Source organism: Equus asinus, chromosome 23 (genome assembly GCF_041296235.1).
Source record: "Equus asinus isolate D_3611 breed Donkey chromosome 23, EquAss-T2T_v2, whole genome shotgun sequence".
Classification (NCBI taxonomy): domain Eukaryota; kingdom Metazoa; phylum Chordata; class Mammalia; order Perissodactyla; family Equidae; genus Equus; species Equus asinus.
This window is the reverse complement of record NC_091812.1, coordinates 40,293,742-40,316,341: the sequence shown is the minus strand read 5'-3', so window position 1 is coordinate 40,316,341 and position 22,600 is coordinate 40,293,742. Positions and strand designations below refer to the sequence as shown.

Genomic DNA, 22,600 nt, shown 5'->3' with positions numbered 1-22,600 from the left:
GCTGGTTGCTTCTAACTGCCCCGATAAAGGATAGCCAGATTACCTTGTTGGCCTCCTCAGTTTCTTAAAGTGCAAGAGCTGAGAAGAAATAGGAACAAACCTCTCAAAAGCAAGAAGCAGGTGTCAAGCTACCCCTTAGCAGAGAAGCAAAAATGAATTGGAGCATATACTAGTCAGGAAAGAGTATACTATGGGTCAGAGTTAAGGGCCTTTCACCTGTTTTCACATTTATAAAACATATAAGTACCTTTGCCAAAGAGGTCTTTACAATCACAAGGCACACTCACAGCTTAATGTGTTAATTAACTGAATGGATGTTAGAGTCTCTGTGATAAGTCAATTCTAAATTGTTTTGGGTTAATATTTCATTTTCACTACTTTCCTTTTAATACATTTTTACTACTTGTCAATTATTTTCTAACAAGATTTTAACATATGGTAAACAGGATATACTTATTAGATTCTTCAAAAGCTTGAAAAGAATCTCCCATGTACATTACAAGTGCTGGTAGTTACAAAAGAAGTTTCATTACAGCAAAATAACATTATTATTAAAGGGAAAATTTAATTTTCACATTTGACAACGTGAAAAACCCTTTTGTGGATTCAAGACATTGACAAAACACATCAAAATATCTCTAACTCCTTTTAAATCATTCCTCCTGAAGAGCTGCTTTCTTGCTAGAAAAAGAATACTAGGGACTGGACTTCTGCCTCAGGAATGTTTTCACCAGCAAATCTGACCTGTCTCCTCTGCTGGTTCAGTAAAATAATCCTACTGTCAGAAATAATACAGAAGGAAGACATAAAAACAGAGATTCTATGTAACTTGGTACACCATACTGTTTTGAACTCATACTAGTATATTCTTTACTTCCCAAGGTAATTGGAAATTAAGGGCACACTACTTAAAACCAAGTGATTTAGACTCAACAAAGCAAAAAATACTTTTACTCAATAATCCATGAAACACCCTTAATAGAATACAAAAAATTTCAATGTTATGAAATTATAAGAAAATTACCAGTATGACAAGTTACAATGTGATTGTTGCTATCTGATGGTTTGGGTTACTTAATCTATTATTATTGATATTAGCATGCATTTATGAAACAAAACATTCTGAAGATATTAAAACGTCATTAATACTTCTATAGAATAAAGGTCAGCACAAGGTGGCTCTTTTGTAATGCCTTACAAGCATTTACTAGGTCACTTTTGTAACTAAATACTCTCTAACATTTAAAAGACATCTTATTATTACAAATCCTAAAAGCATTTTGAGTGTATTTTTGATTAAGTTATCTGATGTTTCCCTTATACACATAAATGTAGCTCCCAAACATAATGCTCTTACATCAATCAGCGGGTCTCCTCTAAAAAACGTCTGTTCCTTTAAAAGATAAATCTGTGTTGAGTGGAACATAACTTTGACCTATGGGGTAGTAGATAAGCCACCTTTTCCTCAGTTTTACTTAAATTTTATAGGCTCCTTCACTTCAAAGGTTTCAACATGTTTTCAAATGCAAAGCACATGTATTACGACTGGGATTTATGTCATTTTAAAGATAATGATACAAAGAAGTTAGGATGCTTAGAAACAATTATATAATTAGGTAATGGGATTTTAATTTTAGATATTTCACTCTCAATTTAAGATTCTCCTCTACCGTCTAGGTTACAAATTATGGTCCTATAATCAAACTTTTATACAAAGCCCAAATTCCAAATAGTCTTTACAGAACTCTAACAATAAAGAGTACCTGTTCATGTTTGTTAATGTTTGATCAGCCGATGGTGCGCCAATTCTTTTATTACCAGCAAGATTTTTACCACCACTCCCAGTGTATGTGAATTCATCACCTCGGTCCTGCAGGAGAAGATTTTTGGCATTAAAACACCCAAACCCAAGTAATTTCACCAATCTTGCTTCAGAGTCAGAACATTTGGTTAAGTGATCCACCGTAATAAAGCAAAATTCAAATGCAATCTTGTGTGTAGTATATCTTCAAGTTTTATCACCTGATCTAAAGATTTTATTTTAAAGTTACAGCTTCCAACACCTCCAAATATGGCTATTCTCATGATACATATATAATCAAATAATTTATAGACTGTTACAAAATAAGGTTTATGGGTTGGGAATATTGCTTCATTTAATTCAATATTATTAAAATAAACATCAATATTAACTTGTAGGTTCTTTATAGAATACTATTTTAATAAATACTCCATAACTGATTTCCCAACAGCAATCTACACCATACCAAAATTTGCTGCTAAATTTCAAATTTCAAATTCTAACAGCATGGAAAGTTCCCCACATTTCACACTCTATGGGTTTACTCAAGTTACAGTCAGGTAAAATAATCACCTATGATTAAAAAGAAAGTTGGAAAAGAATTTAAAAACTAAAAGTTATATAAAGTTGTTCAATAAATGTGAAAAAAACATGCCAAAAGAAGTAAATGTTACATAAACTAGCTCCACTAATTATTTCTGCAGTAGCTACAAATTTATATTATTTATTTATTTATGTTTTGAGGAAGATTAGCCCTGAGCTAACTGCTGCCATTGTCCCTCTTTTTGCTGAGGAAGACTGGCCCTGAGCTAACATCCGTGCTCATCTTCCTCTACTTTATATGTGGGACGCCTGCCACATATATGTGACTTGCCAAGCAGTGCCATGTCCGTACCCAGGATCCGAACCAGTGAACCCTGGGCCGCCGAATCGGAGTGTGAGCACTTAATTGTTGCACCACCGGGCCAGCCCCTGTATTGATATTATTAAGTCTATCTGATTCAGTACTCAAAGTAAATTGAGAAAACTATCAGTACACAAATTAATTCTACTAACATTATCTGAATAACAGTTCTTTAATGCAAGATTATTTTAATTAGTTCAGACTGGTTTCTTTTCTTTTCTCTTTTCTTTGGTGAGGAAGATCGGCCCTGAGTGAACATCTGTTGCCAATCTTCCTCTTTTTGCTCAAGGAAGATTGTTGCTGAGCTAACATCTGTGCCAATCTTCCTCTATTTTTGTATGTGGGATGCCACCACAGCATAGCTTCATGAGCAGTGCGTAGGTCTGCACCCGGGATCCAAACCAGTGAACCTGGGCTGCTGAAGCAGAGTGCATGAACTTAACCACTATGCCACTGGGCTGGTCTCTGAAGTTTTCTTTACTAAATTCTTGCTTGTGCTGTAGGTCAATTATTTTGCACCTTGTTTTTCCTTTGGATTCAAAGTCTTAACTAAAATCTCATGGCTTTAAGAGTTTTTTCCTCCCCAAAAACCTTGAATTCATTTTTTATTGATCCGTATTGAGGTCTCTATTTTGAAGAATAAGGCATTAAGGAATTTCACCTACTAAAGATGAATACACTAGGTATATTCCATTTGAAGGAATCCTAACAAATAAGTACATCTAGAACAGTCTAGAACACTTCTTAAACTGATCAGAAACAGTCTTCCAAATGGTATCTGGATCAACTTCACAGTGCTCATATTCATGACCCTGTCAACTTTTAGTTCTAACTGTAGCAGTGCTATAAAGAAAAAGGGAATAGGGACTAGGAAAGCATGAGAGGGGCAACCTAAGCTAAACAGTGTTTAAAAGGGAAGAACAAAAACATTTCTGATTATTTTCCAAGCAGCAAATAATCAAGTTAAAATTCTATATCATTAACTCATCTTTACATCAACAAAAACTTTTAATTATCATTAGGGAAAAAAAGAATTGCCAGACTGCCAGAGCTCAGCCAATACTATTTCAGACTATTTTTCCTATGGAAAAATGATCAGCCTAAATATGCTGCATCTTCTAGTCCACGCTCCACTAAGTTGTATCCTTGGATGGCAGTAGCCTAAACAAGGCTGCTTCCTGGGAAAAGCTCACATAAAGAAGCCATGATCTACACAGGGCACATAGTGCTGCCCCAGTGATTCAATTTCCCAATCTCTACTCTTCTCCCAAGCTGTAAAGCAGCTGTCTAACACAATAAACTGGATATTCCCATTCCTGCCATCACCCATATCAAGCAAAAGACTGTCATCCCAATCTTCTCAAGTCCCCCCCACCCCCAAAACGATCAGATAAATACCCTAAAGCACAATTAAGATCATTAAACTTTTCCCAGACACCTTGAATGATTCTTTAATTCAAGGCTGCCTAGAATATAGCCTCAATTTTTGCCAGTTTCTCTCTCATAATATCCCTTACATGCCTGCAAAGTTGGGTACTTACTATCAGTACAAGTGGTAACACCAACCTAGCACTTATTGTGTGTGTGAAGTTAGGTTAAGCATTTTACATATGATTAACTAATTTAACACTCAAATCAACCGTATGAGGTAGGTATATAAGCCCTATTTTATAGATAAGGCAGAGGTTCACTAACTTGGTTAGGATCACACAGCTAGTAAGAGATGGCACCAGGACACAAAACCGAACAGCCTGGCTCCAGAGTCTGTTTCTCATCACTAAGCAAACTACTTCTCAGGACAGCTGTAAGAGGCAGATCATGGTGGGTCCTCAAGTGAGGTCACCCAAACACAGGGCACTAAAGCTGGCCTATGATTAATTCTCACTACCAGACTAAAATATTAACTAGTTTATCACTAGGTATTCAATTGCTTCATGACCATTCATTCAAACAGAACAAAGATCATTGGCTCTACAAATGTTATACTAAACTAAAGGTTTCAGACCAAATTTTTTCTCAAATGAGAAAAGCTTATTCAGGTTTCCTCTACCTATTTCTATACATATGACTTGCCTACAAGAAAAGATCAAAAGATTGAAAATGCTTACAAAATATATTATCTCCAGATACATCTTAGCTGGCAATCTAAGACCATGTGTTTTAGTCCTAAAATAAACTCTTCTTTACATTTTTAATAGACTTAGAATTAAGTGCTTAAGACATGTAATTAACAGCCCATTAGTACTTTTCTCCACAAATGTTTGTCTGACTAGTAACTATATTCAAAAGATGGAAAGAAAAGGAATAACACCCATTCCACTTCAACGTGGTCCTTGTTTTTAGCTTGACAATTACATGTTTTATGTATCATATATTTAAGATAAACTACTGCTACAGACGAACTGTTTGAATCCTTGTTACATGCCCAGGACTCCCTAAATTATCTCATTTAATTCTGATATAAAATGATACTATTTTTTCTATTTTACAGACCAGGACACTGAGGTATACTGGAGTTAAATAATTTGGCCAAGGTCTCACACACAAATGTTAGGGCCCAGATCAAATACAATTGACTAGATGCTAAAAACATATGTTAAAGAGACTCCACCATTAGTTTGTTTGTTTTCTTACAGAGTCTTAAAAAAAAAATAACTGCTGCCTGTAATAAATTATATAACATCCTTTGTATTTCTGAAAAAATACTTAAAGACACAGCTTCAAAATATTCACACTAAAGAAGTACTCAAAGGATTAACCTGAATATTTCCATACTAACGTATTAGTACTGAATATTGAATACATACTGAATATTGCCATACTAACGTAAACGTACTGCCAAATTTGCCTTTCAGAAAGATGGCAAGCTTTTCTACCTTTGTCTGAAAACATACTACATCTTGGGCTTTCCAAAGCTACTCTAATTCATCATTATAACATATCATGAAAGAAAGCAAATGAAACATACTTGGAGAAAATACTTGCAAACTACATATCCAATGAACAGTAAAAAAAACCAAATACAACCCAATTAGAAAATGGGCAAAAGACCTGAAGAGAGATACCACCAAAGAAGCCATATACATAGCAAATAAGCAAATAAATCATGCCCAAACCATTAGGCTTTAGGGAAATGTCAATTAAAACCACAATGAGATATCACTACACACCTATTAGAATGGCTAAAATAAAATAAAGCAACATCACCAAACGCTGACAAGGAGGAAGAGAAACTGGATCATTCATACACTGCTGACACGAATATTAAGTGGTACAGTCACTCTGCAAAACAGTTTGGGAGTTTCTCAAAAAACTAAACATACAACTACCATGCAACCCAGCAACTGCACTTCTGAGTATTTATTCCAGAGAAATGAAGACTTAGGTTTACAAAAAAACCCCGTAGTTTTATTCCTAATAGCCAAAAACTGGAAACAACCCAGACATTCTTCAACAGGTGAATGCTTAGACAAACTGTGGCACACCCACATCATGGACTACTACTCACAATAAAAATGAATGAACTACTAACACACGCCACAATTTGAGAATTATGCTGAGTGAAAAAAGCCAATCCCAAAGGCTACATATGACTCCACTTATAAAAATTTTTGAAGTGACAAAATTATAGGAATGGAGAACAGATTAGTGGTTGTCAGGGGTAATGAGAGGTTGGGGGAGCAGATATAGTAGGTGTGGGTATAAAAGGGCAACATGAGGGATAACCGAGGTGAGAGAAATGTTCAGTATCCTGAATGTATCAGTGTCAATATCCTGGTTGTGATACTGTACCATAGTTTTCCAAGATATTACCATCTAGGGAAAACGGGGAAAGGGCACAGAGATCTCTCTAGAATTTCTAACGTTATTTGTCAATCTACAATTATCCCCAAATAATAAGTTTAATTTTAAAAAAATGAGCCCTACCAAGAATGTATTTTCATTGCCATAAAATTGCATCTCAGTTACCACACATATATACAAATCAAATCAGTACATGCAAAGATTAAAGACTGCCAATTGATATACCTTGTAACTTGGACAGAACTAACCACTCTAACATAAAAACTATGCTAAAAAGAGATGAGATTTGATAACTTCCACAGAAAGCTTATGTATTTTATTGAACAATCAGGATAGGTTCTAAAGAACAAGGTTGTATCATGACTTACTACTTCATCTGCAAATCCACCAGCCAGGACAAGAGAATAAGCCCCATCATTACTTCGACCATGAATCCCACCAACATGTGGCCTATGGACACCTGCTTCGCTCACCTATAAAATAAACAGAGTGTCTCAAAATATCTTTGAACAGTTAGTTAAGTTACATTTACAAAACCATTTCACATATATTATTGGATCCTAAAGACCCACAGCTAAGTACTGAATGTCACCCAGAGTTCTACCTTTTGCTGTCCTATTTCTCCCCAACTATATATCCCTTAGGTATTGAGCTGATGGCTGTTAAAAATGCTCAGGCCTAGAATTGTGAGTTTCAAAATAACTATTAAATAATCATCATCTCACACCTATTGGTAATTCCAGCTCAACTTGGGTAAAAAAGAATTTGCTCCCAGTGCTCCAGATCTCTTCCCTTCTTATTTCTTGCCTTTGATTCACTGTTCTCTAGCCAAGTCAGAAAGGCAAGAGCCATTTCAGTCTCATTCTTCTCCTTTATCTCCAAACCCATTTGGTCACAAATACTGCTGATTCGACCTCCTAAATCTCTCAAATCCATCTTGTTTTTTTTTTTTTTTTTACTTCAATGGCTTACTGCTTTTTCCCATATGTCGATTCTGGTGTACTGAAACTAAGTATCACCCCTCTGTGTACTTCGAACTCTCTAAGAGAAGTAATTCTAATTCATCTGTTTATCATACAACTGTTCTTAGCAGAGAAAAGGAAGTTGAAATCCAGGCCTACACAGTGGGGTAGGGAAAGGGGCACGTTACAAGCCAATGAGAAGCTGATAAGAACAACAGAACCTGGATTCAGGCCTTGGAAGCACCAGGTACTTCAAAAGATAGGACCACTTGATTCGCAACCTCTCTAACCCTGATAAATCTATTCTGAATCTTCTCCACTTCCTAAATGGCAAATCCATCGTTCTAGTTGCTCAGGCCAACAACCTCAAAGTCATCTTAGACTGTATTAATGGGGTTCTAAGAGTTTGGGAATGAATTAGTAACAAGTATATAAAAATGAAGCAAACAAAAAACAATGCAATTATAAATATACTAAGAGTATTTTTTATTATATTTCCATTATTTTACTGTATTTACTTATAGTATTTTTACTGTATAGATCTAAAGTCATAACAATTTAAACGTTAAATACTGATCTGGTCAAAATTATGATACAACCAATGCAAGGAGGGGAACACAGAGTGTAAGTGATAAACTAAATGCTCATCTTCTATAGAAAGAAGTTAACAAAATTAAAATATGAACACAAGTATAAACGTATTATTAGCAATAAGGAGGTAAATCTGGAAGAAATAACTAAAACTTTAAAGTGGTTGTCTCTGAGAAAGAGAAAAAAGGGATGAAAAGGGGGAGTTTTTAAAATATAAATCAAGTGCTAGTATTTACCTTTTCAAGCTATGTCTATGTATCACACTAACTGAATTTAAAAATTTTAATCAATGGTCTAAGCACCAGGGCCCACTCAAATCTTATCATTTTTCAAAAATTATTTTGTTGAGGTCATAATGGCTTATAACATTGTACAAATTTCAAGTGTATGTTATTATATATCAGTTTCTGTATAGACTGCATCATGTTCACCATCAACAGTCTAGTTTTTATGTGTCACCATACATATGTGCCCCTTTACCCCCTCCCAACCCCCTTCCTCTCTAATAACCACTAATCTGTTCTCTTTATCCATATGTTTATTTTCCACATATGAGTGAAATCATACAATGTATGTCTTTGTCTGTCTGGCTTACTTCACTTAGCACAATACCCTCAACCCATGTTGTCACAAACAGCACAATTTTGTCCTTTTTTGTGGCTGAATAGTATTCCATTGTGTGTGTGTGTGTGTGTGTGTGTGTGTGTTTATCATTCATCAGTTGATGGGCACTTGGGTTGCTTCCGCATCTTGGCTATTGTGAATAATGCTGCAATGAACATAGGGGGTGCATAAATCTCTTTGGATCATTGATTTTAAGTTCTTTGGATAAATACCCAGTAGTGGGATAACTGGATCATATGGTATTTCTATTTTTAATTTTTTGAGAAATCTCCATACTGTTTTCCATAGTGGCTGCACCAGTTTGCATTCCCACAGCACTGTATGAGGGTGCCCTTTTCTCCACATCCTCTCCAGCATTTGTTGTTTTTTGTCTTGGTAATTATAGCCATTCTGACAGATGTAAGGTGGTATCTCATTGTAGCTTTGATTTGCGTTTCCCTAATGACTAGTCATGTTGAACATCTGTTCATGTGTCTGTTGGCCATCTGTATATCTTCTTTGGAAAAATGTCTGTTCATATCCTCTGCCCATTTTTTGATTGGGTTGTTTGGGGTTTTTTTGTTGAGTCGTATGAGTTCTTTATATATTTTGGAGATCAACTCCTTGTCTGATAAACGATTTGCAAATATTTTCTCCCAGTTGGTGGATTGTCTTTTAATTTTGTTCATGGTTTCCTTTGCTTTGCAGAAGGCTCTTTAGTTTGATGTAATCCCATTTGTTAACTTTTTCTTTTGTTTCCCTTGTTGAGTAGACATGGCATTTGAAAAGATGTTGCTAAGACCAATGTCGAAGAGTGTACTGCCTATATTTTTTTCTGAGTTTTACGATTTTGGGTGTTACATTCACGTACGTAATCCATTTTGAGTTGATGTTTGTATATGGTATATGATAACGGTCTACTTTCATTCTTTTCACGGGGCTATTCAGTTTTCCCAACATCATTTACTAAGACTCATTTCTCCACTGTATGTTCTTGGCTCTATTGTCAAAGATTAGCTGTTCCTAGATGTGTGGTTTTATTTCTGGGCTTTCAATTCTGTTTCATTGATCTGTGTGTCTGTTTCTGTGCCAGTACCATGCTGTTTTGATTACTGTAGCTTTGTAGTATGTATTGAAGTCAGGGATTGTGACGCCTTCAGCTTTGTTCTTTTCTCTCAAGACAACTTCGGCCACTCAACTCTTAGTTAATGGTAAAGTTCAGAATCCTGTCTCTAATTGGAAACTGCTCTACCTAAGTGATTTTTTCACATTACGTTTTCCATAGTGATAAAATTACCTTTCTAATAAAGAAATTAGGAATAAATACAATAAAGCCTTCTTCTACAGGAAAAGAGAAGTAATTTTATCCTTGTATTATCTGGTGCTTTCTCTAATATCTTAACATTCATTCAGGAGCCTAAGCCCCAAAGAAAACACCTGAAGTGAACTTTCCTGGAGTTCAATGACATTAAATGAGAACTTACCATACAATAAAGAAAAAAAATTTAGTATTTCAAATTAAACTGTTGGTGAACAAAGTTCTTTAGAAAGCTTAACAATAACGATAACTACTGTAACTGTAACAGAACAGTAAAACAAAGTGATGAAAAGGCATGTCTGATGCCTAATTCCATGATGTATGTTCCTGTCTGTTAAGCTATGGTGAAGAGTCTATCCATCCTGCAGAAAATCTTTCATTCTAACAACTGAATGCCATATGATACTACCTAGGTTACTCCATTTATAATCAATAGACAGTGACACTGCTACAATTTGAACTATAACTCAATTTTACCCTTTCGACTAAGCCCATTTAAAACATACCTGAACTCTAAATCTCCAAGTCGATCCTACAGGAATCCCAGGAATAGGTCCATAATGATTAGAAGGAACAATAGTACACTCTCTAGTGCGACCAACACAGGCCATTCCCTACAAGCGACAGAACAAGCTGTTTGAGAAATCAGTTACATTAAACCTTAAAGAAAGCCCTCAATTCCTATAAAATAGAAACCCAACTATTTATATGATTAACAATATAACAATTTATATGAATAATTCACATATGATGAACAATTATATAAATTAACAATTTGTATGATTAAACAATATAGTTATTTGTTACTATTTCTGAAACTTCAAGTTTATACCATTACTACTATTGGTATTGAAACATTATAACTTGCATTACAGTTATAAACATTATAACTAAGGAAAAAAGTAGACTTTCTTCTTTACCCTGCCCCAATCTCTCCGGCTTTCAGTACTAGCTGATGGCATCTTTGCTTTCTTTTTACTCATCTTGAGTCTTTCACCAGCCTTTACAACTTCACTGGAATCAGTTTTACAGGAAGGACAATACCTTTAAAAGAGGGGAGGGGGGAAAAAAAGGAATTTTGATAATACCATATTAAAGCCAGTAACAGAATAATGGCCTTTCTGGGTTAGAAAAGTTTTAATATGTAATATTTGGTGTATATTACAGGGCTTCAGCTAGCATTTAGGTATTAAACTTATCAAAATATTTACTTGGGTAAGCTGGCTGGAAAAACCCTTGTCATTCTTTTAGAGAACTTACAAGATTTTAATATCATAAATTCTCAAATTCAGTTCAAATGCCCAAATAAAGCTGTCCAATTCAAATAGCACCATGAGCTCTGATCTTATTACTAATGGTGAGAACAGAAATTACTCATTTGAAGTACCTTATCTTAAAACAAAGGTAGCAAGAATAGATGGTTCTAGGCTGAACACTAAGTTATGCAATTGATACATCTCCCCATCTAAATTGGTTATTAGAATTCTCAAAGTCAAAAAATGTATAAACTATTATAACTATACAGGACTGAAGGATGTTTGTTTATATCAGCCTTCTCCCTAGGCTCAGTTTTAATTCCCTATACTTGTTTGTCCTTTAGCCTATAAATTTATAGTTGGTTATCCTATGTAACTTATATATCATTATAAGCTGCCTTAAATCATTTCTGAAAAGCAAAGTATGTCTATAGAATGAGATGGGGCTATTCTTGTGTCACCAAGGAATGGAAACTCTGGGAATATCCTAACAAAAATGGACTGGCTACTCCCTTCATTAATCTCAAATTTCTTTGTCTGTACTATTTCATAATTATCTGTTCCATGTAGCCTACCAAGCAGACAAGAAGACAGCTATGCTCACTAGTTAATTCTGACTGCCTACTTATGAGATATCTTGTTCAGTTCTATGGAAAAGAAAAATGTAAATAATTCAGTCCCTGCTTCTGAGAAAATTAGTTAGGCAGTGAGATACAGAGACAAATTCAAGACAAAATTATATAGGAGAAAGCAATAAATACTACCAAGTAAAATCCATTCTACTAGGAAATCAGGAAAGCTTCCAAAAATTAATTTGTTCTACGAAAGAGTGTATTTTACCTGACCTGCTAACCTTTACATAACTATAATTTTATCAAAGGTCTTATGAGTGAAGCAGGTATTCTCTCTGTCTGATGAGAAAGTGAGTTCTCATCACACGTTCGATATACAAATGACATGATTTGGAGAAGTAGAAAACAAAATTTATGGTTAAAGAGTTCCAGATGAAGTGAAGGATCTCAATCTGAATGTAGAGATACTCCAAGAGTAATCTAAGACAGTCTTCTATAGGATAATGTAAGACTTCTATATTAAGATAATAAAATCTTCCCTGGAATTCATCCCTTCATCAGGTTTGTTCAAAACCTCCTATATTCCATGCATTATTTTGGTGCTAGGCATAAATGTTTGTGATCAAAATGTTTGTACACACTAGTTAAGGAAAACTAGTACACACAATGAAACAATTTCAGGAAGTGGTTAAGTGCTATAAAGGAAACACATCAGGGTTATGTGGGTGGTAAGAGTGATTAGAAATGGTATGTGTCCTTAGATAGAGTAAGCTTCTGAGGTGGTATTCCAGCTGAGACCAGAGAAGTCAGTCGTATGAGGAAGCCAAGGAAGGCATTCCAGACAAAGAGACATTAAGTCCTGGGGTCCTGAGGCATAAGAAGGAATGGTATGCTTTGAAGAACATAAAAGTGGATTTAGCTGGTTTAGTAAACAAACTGGATAGTGATAAGCAATGAGGTTAGACAGTTGGCAGGGGCCAGGTCACAGATGGCAAGGGCTCAGATTTCATTCTAAGTGCAAAAGGAAGAGAGCAGAAGTTTTATACAGGTGAGCAACCTGACTCAGGACTTAGTAAGATCATTCTGCTGCTATGGTATAAAGGACAACTACTGGGCAATGTGAAAGCAAGGAGACTAGGAATTTATTATACAGTTCAGGGAAGAGATGGTGTTTTGGATTGGGGGGTGAGAACAGAGAAAGATATGGAGCAATGACAAGATTTGCTCATATATTATTGGATGTAGAGTACATGAAGAGGGCAAAGAGGGAATAAAAGATGAAGTTTAGCTTTTTGGCATAAACAAGTGGGTAAGATGATGCTATTTATTTACTGAAGATTGGGGAAGGAGCAGGATTTTAGGGGATGTGCTTGTGTAAATCAAGATTTGTGATGCCAGTCAAATATGCAGTTGAACTAAGAATATAAAGCTCAGGGGAGATTAGATCTGAAGATACAAATTCAGAACCATTAGCTTGGTATTTAAAGTCTCTTGATTGCATGAGGTCATCTAGGGAGCAAGTATGAAGAGAGAAAACAAGTGAGTAGTGCTTTGGAAAACTCTGAAATCTGGTAGACGAGAGAAAACTAACAAGAGACTAAGAAGGAAAGACTGGTGAAGTAGGAGGAAAATTAGATCACATGGTATCATATAATCTATCAAAAGAGAGTTAGCAACTGAGCAGTACAGTAAGGAGAGGACTGAGAAGTGATCATTGAGTTTGGCAATACAGAATGTGTCTGTGACCCTAACATAAGCAGATATAGTGTAGTAGTGGGAAGGAGAGTCCGATTGGAGAGCTGAGATATGAATGGCAGGAGAGAAAATGGAAATCATCAGTGGAGACAGCTCTTGAGAAGCTTTGCCATGAAGAGAGCAGAGAATTGGTGTAGGCAGCTGGTGGGAAAAATGGGATCAAAGGAAAGGCGTGTTTGTGTGCATGTTTTGAAAACTCAGGAGATTCTAGGATACTAATGAGAATAACCCCGTAATGGCAATTTGGGAGAGGAATTAACTGCAGGAATGAAGTTCCTGGAACTGTGAAAGCAGGTAGAAGGGTTTGCATTTTAGAGGTGGAAATATACGGTCCACAGAAACAAAAGGGAAGAAAAACACGAGACTTCAGAGGAAATACAGTTACTGGTGATGGTAAAATTCAGGATGTGACCATGCAAGGTAGTGGTAGGGGGAGGTGAAGAAGTTATATCCCTTCCCTCTTGTCCCACCCCTAGAGCCTCTACTGTAACACAATAACAACCTTCCCCACAGGTGGGAAGAGACCAAAGGAACGGAGAACAATCTATTCTTCACAAAAGCTACCCTACTGTGATGTTAGTATTTCTGAGAATGTCATCCCTCTAAGTTAACCCTCCATGCTAGCAACATAGTCCATAGTTTAAAAAGAAAAAAGTTCTTAATATTACATTAAAAAGTTCATTATGAAACTTTTGGCACATTTTTATCAGTTTCTTTTCTAATCATTTCTTTTTGTAGCCAACACTACTCAGTAGAAGCATACAGATTTTGGCAAGTGTATTTGACCTTGGTCCTTGGTTCTACTTATTAACCTCATAGGATTAAATATCATAATCCATATAAAGCACTTTGTTAGCATCTAGCATATATTAAGCACTTAATAACTACTAAGTACTATTATAGAATATAATAGGCGCATCTAAAATAATTTGGGGAAAAGGGGACCATTCACAAAGGCTTCCCAGATGAAGTCATAGTTAAGTGAAAACTTGGAAGATGTATATCATCTTAAAGTTAAGCAAAGAGGAAAACGTTTTCAAGAAGAAAATGTGTCAAGTGTCAAGCCCAGAGGAGACAAAGAACATGAGTTATTTAAGGAGCTGAAAGACATTTAATCTGGCTAGAGTGTAGAATATTTGGGGAAATGGAAGAGGAAAATGGTAAGAGATACAGCTGGAGAAAATCAGGTATAACAGAACATTTCTGAAGCAAAAAAGTAACAAATGGATTTGCATTTTTGAAAGAATAGACTCCATACTGGAGAAGGGACTGGAGGGATTAAAAAATGGAGCTAGAGACTAGTTCAGAAGCTGTCATAATAACTGACAATGGTATTGATGCCAAGTAACCATTGGCTATAAAATTTTAAGCATTTAATACACAGTCTGTATCTTTAGAAATCTACTTTTGGTGGTTCAAATGCATACGTCACATTCAATTCTAACAAAGGAACAACAAAAAAAACCCTGATAATCATACCAGTACTCCTCTTCAGGGACCTTATCCAAAGGTGGATTCAGGCAGTAAATATGATAGGCCATGTTACATTCATCACACAGAAGCTGCATGTTGGGTTCCTGTTTTCCACCACATATACGACAGGAGCAAGAACGGCAGTTCTTATCTGGGTCTCCACCACAAAAGTCACACTCAGGGTCATTTTTCCCTATTAAATACAAAATTACAGCAAGCTCAGTCTTAAAAATCATTTTTACATCTATGAATCTTATAAAGAAAAATCCATGAAAATAGCATACAGGATTTTTTTTTAAGATTTTATTTTTTTTCCTTTTTCTCCCCAAAGCCCACAGGTACATAGCTGTATATTCTTCGTTGTGGGTCCTTCTAGTTGTGGCATGTAGGACGCTGCCTCAGCATAGCTTGATGAGCAGTGCCATGTCCGTGCCCAGGATTTGAACAAACGAAACATTCGGCCGCCTGCAGCGGAGCGCGCGAACTTAACCACTCGGCCACAGGGCCAGCCCCAGCATACAGCATTTTTAATGAAGAGAAAGGATCGATAGGAATAATCAAGTGTGGACTTTAAGAATAAATGCCTGAGGGGCTGCCCTGGTGGCACAGTGGTTAAATTCACATTCTGCTTCAGCAGCCTGGGGTTCACAGGTTCGGATCCTGGACACAGACCTACACACCACTCAGCAAGCCACGCTGTGGCAGCATCCCACATACAAAAAAAACAGAGTAAGACTGGCACAGATGTTAGCTCAGGGCCAATCTTTCTCAACAAAAAAAAAAAAAGAAAGAAAAGAAGAATAAATGCCTGAGCTTCATTCGAGGTTTATGAATAAAAATATCAGGGATGGGACCCAGGCGTATGCCAGTGATAAATTGCCTAATTACCTAATTACCTGCAAGCACGAGGATAAGGTATATTTTTGCCTTAAAAATTTATTGATTAGAACCACAGTTCCCCAAATGTGCACCAAGAGGCCCAGGGGCAATGCAGTAAACTCAACGGGGCACCAAAGGATATTATGAAATTTCAAGGGAAAGACAATACTCTGTTGAACAAAGTTGTGTGGACCTAACTACTTAATAAATGGAACTGTTAGGTACCATCTATTCTGCAGATCCAAACCTTTCCTTGAGTCAGCTAAATAGGTTTACTCATCAAGTTACCTTTTATTCCTAGGATATAACCATACAAGTAGTCATATAGAGTATGCTTTAAGGTTCTTAATTCAAATCTAGACATATTAGCATTGCAACCTCAAAAAATGAGAATGGCCTAGACTAGTAACACGAAAGTCTATTTACTGATCTGTTAAAGGTCTTGTCTTGTTTTAATCTTGCATGACTATGGTAAAAAGAGGTTAGGCAGCTCTCTTTAGTTTTGAGTATTTCTTTTCCAGAATACTAGACATTGACATGTGGCATAAAGCCAATGGATTGCTCTCCACGAAAAATTCAGAATTAAGAGAGCATGAGACACTAAAATATTTGAAAGGACAGTGAGTGAACCATGAAGGAAAAGACCTAGAATCTAGTTTTACCTGTCACCAACTAGCTGTAACATATTAAGCAAGTAAAATATGCACAATAAAGAGGCAGGGCTACATTCTAACATTCTAATGACTATATAAGCCTGATTTATTATCTCCCAGAAATTCAAGGCTCAACCAGCATTATTATTCTCAGGCTCTACTGATAATAAGTCTTATTATGAAAAATTAATCTTGGATGGCTGCAAAATTACTGAAAAGGGTTTTTTATTTAGACAGAATCTATAATAGAGGAAACACAGCAAGAAAATGGCAAGAAAATGCCAAGCTGAGAAAACATTTCTTTGAAAACAAATTTTTATCATTTGAGAAAAATCCATTAAACCAAAATAGATCTTAGATCAAAACTGTTTTCTTGACAACTAATTTGTATGGTCTACAGTTTTATACTTCCCCAAGTGATTCCCTGGCTAGTTAAAAAGCCAACCATGTACAATATATATAGTCTAAGCCCATAAGAAAAATTCATACTTAAAAACTTTCCATCTGCCAATGAAAGAGGATGGGCTCCAGGTTTCTCAATCTTGAAGATTTCATTTACGAATGTTATCTGGCAGTCATTTAATTTTCCTTCGGAACCCCTGTTTAAAAAACAAAGAAAGGTTAACTTCTGCCAGCAAAATCTAAACGATATGCAAATAATTAAAAGTCATTTTGGAAACACACTGAACTTTGTACACAAATTGGGATTATAGCTATGCTAATCACTCTGAGCTATCGTTTCCAATAGTAGGAAAACTCCAATAGTGATTAGTTAATATTCAAAGTGTAACTTTAGTGTAATATTATTAGGAAAAAAAATTTAGATACTTCACATAGATTATCTGGCAAGAAGATAACTATCTTGTAAACTTAAAGACTAGACAAAAGGATACTCTGTCAATTAAAATGAAAGATTGAAACATATTTCTAATAAATACAGTAAGTTTCTGGGTAAAAGATGACCTCCTATTAAAAAGAAGTCTTTCAAATCTAAGCCATATTTTTCAGACACAATTTATACCTGTTTGCATACACTTCTTCAAAGTTTCCTGCTATGACGGTGGAATTGTATACTTCTCTCCTTTTAATCTGTTAACTTTTGCTTTATATTTCTGAAGCTACATTATTGGCTGCATACAGATTTAGAATTCTTAAATCTTCTTATGAAATATCTCTATCTCTAGTAATGCATTCTGTATCAAAAGTGTATCTTTGTTTTTTTGGTTAGCATTTGCTCAAGTACTTTTTCCATCCTCTCACCTTTTCTTTTAAAAATTTAGTGTCAAATATACACAAATGCAGAAAACTGCAGATAAAAGTATAGTTTAACCAATTATATGTATCCTTATAATCACCAAGCGTGACAGGAGATATAACTGTTAACTACCTCAAAAGCCCCTGAAATGCTCCCTCTCAATCACCATCTCTTTACTCCCTTCCAAGAGTATCTACCTTAATTTTCTTCAGTCTTACCACCTGTTTGCCTCCCTAAGCAAATGGTATAGTTTTGCCTGTTTTAAAGACTCTAATTTATAAATTCCCACATGATCTCTTTCTTATTTGCAATTTGTTGAAGAATTCCCATATTTGTCCTACAGTTTCCCACAGTCTTGATTTTGATATTTGCAATCCCAAAGTGTAGTTTAAATAGTTTTTTCTGTCATTTGTATTTCCAGTAATCAATAGTTGGATCCAAAGTAGAGGTCAAAAAAACTTTGATCTGCTGCCTGTTTTTGTAAATAAAGTTTTACTGGAACATAGCTATACCTACTCATTTATGTATTCTCTATGGTTGGAGTGGTGCTACAATGGCAGAATTGAGTAGTTTTAACAGTCAAGACCATCTGGCTGCCAAAGGTGAAACTATTCACCATCTAGCCCTTTACAGAAAAGACTGCCAATCTTTGCATTTAGAAATGCTTAATCAAATTTAGGTTTAGTTTTTGGTAAAACTATTTATAGGTTTATTTCCATTAGGAAGTACCTACACTTAGTTGTCTTTTCCTCTGATGACAGCAGACACAGATGCTCAATGCCTAGATTTATGAATTCACTGAAGACTGGAAAATGTTGATATTCCAGTTCTATCATTCCCTTCTCACTTATTTGCTAAAATAATTCCATAAGGAGAAATTTGACCTCATCAACTACTGGATGGCTCAGTGATAATAAGATCATACAACAAATGCAGCTTAGATGCTTTCTTTAGCAGTTTTTAAAGGAAATAGTTCTCTAACATCCTATACAATGAGTTTCTATAATTACTAGGGATTCAGATACATATTTTAAGTGTTTCAATCCACTGTAATTTTCCTTATTGGTGTTCAAATTGTCTCATCTTTAGCCAACGGGATCTTCCAGGTGACTCGAAAATCTTTCTGACAAGATAACAGTCTTTGTGGGCTTCCCTTTTATTCCCAACACAAGATGTTCCAAGTTCATCTTGTACATTTTCTGCCCCCAGCCTGGAGTCTCATCTACAAGGAAGCCTGGTTTCTTTTAGGTGGAAATGGTATTTCAAGATCACAATTTAGGCACTAGAAAAGCTTACTGCAACTGGATTGATCACCATTTCTAGGCTTTTTCAGGAGACAGAGCTACAAAATTTAAACATACATTCAATATATGTACAAAATACCTCATGAGTTCATACAAATATTTTCTGTTCAAATTCAAGGTAAGGGTAAATTCACTTAAAAAAAGAATTACATACCCGTTTCTGCCCCCCCACCATCAGAAAATTCTAGTTCTCAAAGACACTAGAGATGTCTAAATTAGAATGCTACAAATATTTCTTTGCTTTATCCCACATTATATACAAGACATTCTCATCAGTTGTCACCATGATTACTGAAAGCAGTTTAAAATTTTGCATATTTCCCCCATGTCTTACAGTTACATCTACAGTATCAGATCATATAACCATCACATACTATACTTTCTCTTTATGTATCTCCTTTAGTCCTAGTTCTAAACGTAGAAATATTTTTAATGTTTATCACCACTCTTTATGTCAAATTTTCTTCAGCCATCTTGATGGTCTGATGCTAGTTCTCTAGAAGATTCCCCAGGAAGGGTTCATGAGAATACCTCCTCTAGTTCTTACAAGTTAATGACAATTTGTCTCCAGCCTTTATACTGAAGGCCAGTTTGGCTCAACTTAAAATCCTTGGCCCATTTTTTCTTGACTCATGCATATCTTTCTGGGATGCTTTCCTTGTAAGGATGTTATCCTGGTTCCTTATTTTTTCTTTTTCTCCTAATTTTGTATGGAATTTGACATCAATGCTTTTCTTTTTATAAAATTAATTTTCTTGAACCTTTAGAGGGTATAATTTCACTTAGCTTTCCTAGTTCACAGTCACTGAGTTCCACAGAGCTCACTTTTTGTTGTTTTTTTTTTTTTGACAAATACAGAAAACTATGGCAGCTAAAATTTAATCTGACAAAACAGATTGGTGATTATCTGGGGCCAAGGCTGAGGGTGGTGGTGGTTAACTCTAATGGAGCCCAGAGGAAGTTTCTAGGGTGATAAAATGTTCTATAGCTTGATTACAATGGTGGCAGGGGTATATATACTTGCCAATATTCACTTGAAATATGTAGTTCATATTATTGCATGTAAATTATGCCTCAAAAATTACTTTAAGGGGCTGGCCCGGTAGCATAGTGGTTAAGTTTGCACACTCCCTTGGTGGCCTGGCGTTCACAGGTTCAGATCCCGGGCGCAGACCTAGCACTGCTTGTCAAGTCACGCTGTGGTGACATCCCAGATAAAATAGAGGAAGACTGGCACAGATGTTAGCTCAGCAACAATCTTCCTCAAGCAAAAAGAGGAAGATTGGCAACAGATGTTAGCTCAGGGCCAATCTTCCTCACAAAAAACCCCCAGAAACCAAAAACCAAAAAATTACTTTAAAAAAAGACACTATGGAAGCTTCCTTTCTGAAATCTCCTGGCTCTATTCCCCTTCCCTATTTTTACTGAACCTTTTCTTCTTTTGTCTTTTATTGTCTCTCTCTTATTCAATTAGGATTGCATTCCCAGTAGTTTCTTCTCAATACGGGGCTTTATCCTGGAATAGAACTTGAGCTGACTAATTCTGAGAGTTCATATGGCTCTAATCACTTCAGACCTTCCTGCAATCTGCTTATACTCATCCAAAGTGGAGTGCATACCCCTTCTAGCTTGAGTTGCTATTACTTACCTATTGTTGCACACACACACACAAATCACCCGAAAACTAGCAGTTAAAACAAAAATTATCTCACTGTGAATCAGGAATTTGGGAGCTTCTTAGCTGGGTAGTCCTGGCTCAAGGTCTTTCCTGAGGTTTCAGTGAAGCTCTTGACCAGGTCTGCAGTCTCTCATCTAAAAGCTCAACTGAAGGAAGACCAACAGGCTGTCTGAATCCTTACCACATGGCAGCTGGCTTCCCCCAGAAGACAGTGATCTGAGGGAGCTGAAAATGGAAGCTTCAATGTTTTTATAACTGAATCTCAGAAGTGGCATAGCATCACTTCTGCCACATTCTACTGGTCACACGGAACACCCCAGTAAAATGTGGGAGGGAACTATGTAAGGTCTAAGTACCAGGAAGCAGGAATCACTGGGGGTTATTTTGAAAAAAGGTCGCCATAGCTGCTCAAAACAGCTTGCTGAGCAAATTTACTATTTTGGATTCTTGGGTCCATCATACATCCTGTAGTAACCCTCTCCTTCCTCTTGCACAGCCACTGATACCACGGAGGACTTGAAGCTTTCAGTTGTTTATCTCACCAGGTATTTTGGGTTTTGGATTAGCTATTTTTTCATGAGGACATTTAGGGAGATTAAAAATCCATGTTGTTGTCATCTTTCTGGAATCCCATACATGCCTGTATTTTCAACTTCCGTGACTTTATATTTAAGAAGACTCTCATAAGCAGCAAATGGGTTTTTGTTTTAATCTAGTCTTGATCTGTGTCTTTAATTGTAATATGTGGTTCATTGTAGTTAATATAATGGCTGATATATTTGAACTTGTTTCTACCATTTTACTATGTTTTCTATTTTATCTACCTTTTTGTTTCTTTTACTCTTCTTGGTTGCCTTCTTTTAGATTATTTCAATAGCTATTCTATTTCCATCTTAATTTTCTAATATTTTTAATTTTTAATGGTTCTTAGAGAATGTAGCATGCAAACCTGACAAATCATTTCTACTTTAAGTTGTACTTTCACTACTTCCCTGATCATGTCAGAATCACACAGCTTCATTTATCAACCCCATCTTTTGCACCGTTACTATGCATTTTATTCTTCAGATTTTAAACTTCAGTAGTGTTTTGAATAACCTTTTTGTACTTACTCATACAGTTATCCTTCCTCTGTTCTCAATTCCTTTCTGCATTTCTAAGTTTCTATCTGAGACCACCTTCATTCTGCTTAAAGAACTCCCTTTAATATTTCTTTTAGAGCAGGTCTGTGGTATTGAATTCTCAGGTTTGGTTTGATAACGTCTTTATCTTGGCCTCAGTTTTTTGGAGGATATTTTCATTAGAAATGTATTTCTAAGTTGAGAATTTTTTAAATCAGTGTTTTCAGACGTCATTCCATTGCCTTCTAGCTTACATTGTTTCTGATGAAAACTCAGCCGTCTTCCCTTTGTTTTTATCTTTAGTTTTCAGCAGCCTTACTGCAATATGCCAGCATGTGTTTTCTTTTTGTTTATTCTGCTTCAGGGTCACAGAACTTCAATCTGGGCTGATATTTTTTTTATCAGTTTTGGAAAATTATAGCTATTATATTTCCAAATATTGTTTTCACCCTACTCTCTTTTTTGTGGGAACTACAAATAGATGTAATACATACCTTTTCACCAAGTCCCACAGACTTGTCTAACAGTCTTCTGTGTTGTTTTCCATTATTTTTTCCATGTTTCAGTTTGGATATTTTTCATTGACTTGTCTTTGAGTTCACAAATCCTATCTTCTGATGTGTCTTATCTGCTGTTAAACCAATCTAATGAGGTCTTAAGCTTCAGATACT

At 35.8% G+C, this 22,600-nt stretch overlaps 1 protein-coding gene across 12 annotated transcripts in view; it reads right to left on the bottom strand.

Annotated features, from left to right (window-relative positions):
- Positions 1-22,600, bottom strand: part of UHRF2 (ubiquitin like with PHD and ring finger domains 2) — a 99,895-nt gene that overhangs the window by 30,539 nt on the left and 46,756 nt on the right. For all 12 annotated transcript variants that reach the window (XR_006518853.2, XM_070496070.1, XM_070496074.1 and 9 more), the window contains 6 exons: positions 17,061-17,170; positions 15,046-15,232; positions 10,904-11,027; positions 10,490-10,597; positions 6,878-6,982; positions 1,764-1,870 (listed from right to left, as the gene is read on the bottom strand). Coding sequence is in view for 11 of the 12 variants with exons in the window: in XM_070496070.1 (XP_070352171.1) it covers positions 1,764-1,870; positions 6,878-6,982; positions 10,490-10,597; positions 10,904-11,027; positions 15,046-15,232; positions 17,061-17,170 (741 nt within the window). In the remaining variant the exon portion in view is untranslated. The remainder of the gene's footprint in view (positions 1-1,763; positions 1,871-6,877; positions 6,983-10,489; positions 10,598-10,903; positions 11,028-15,045; positions 15,233-17,060; positions 17,171-22,600) is intronic.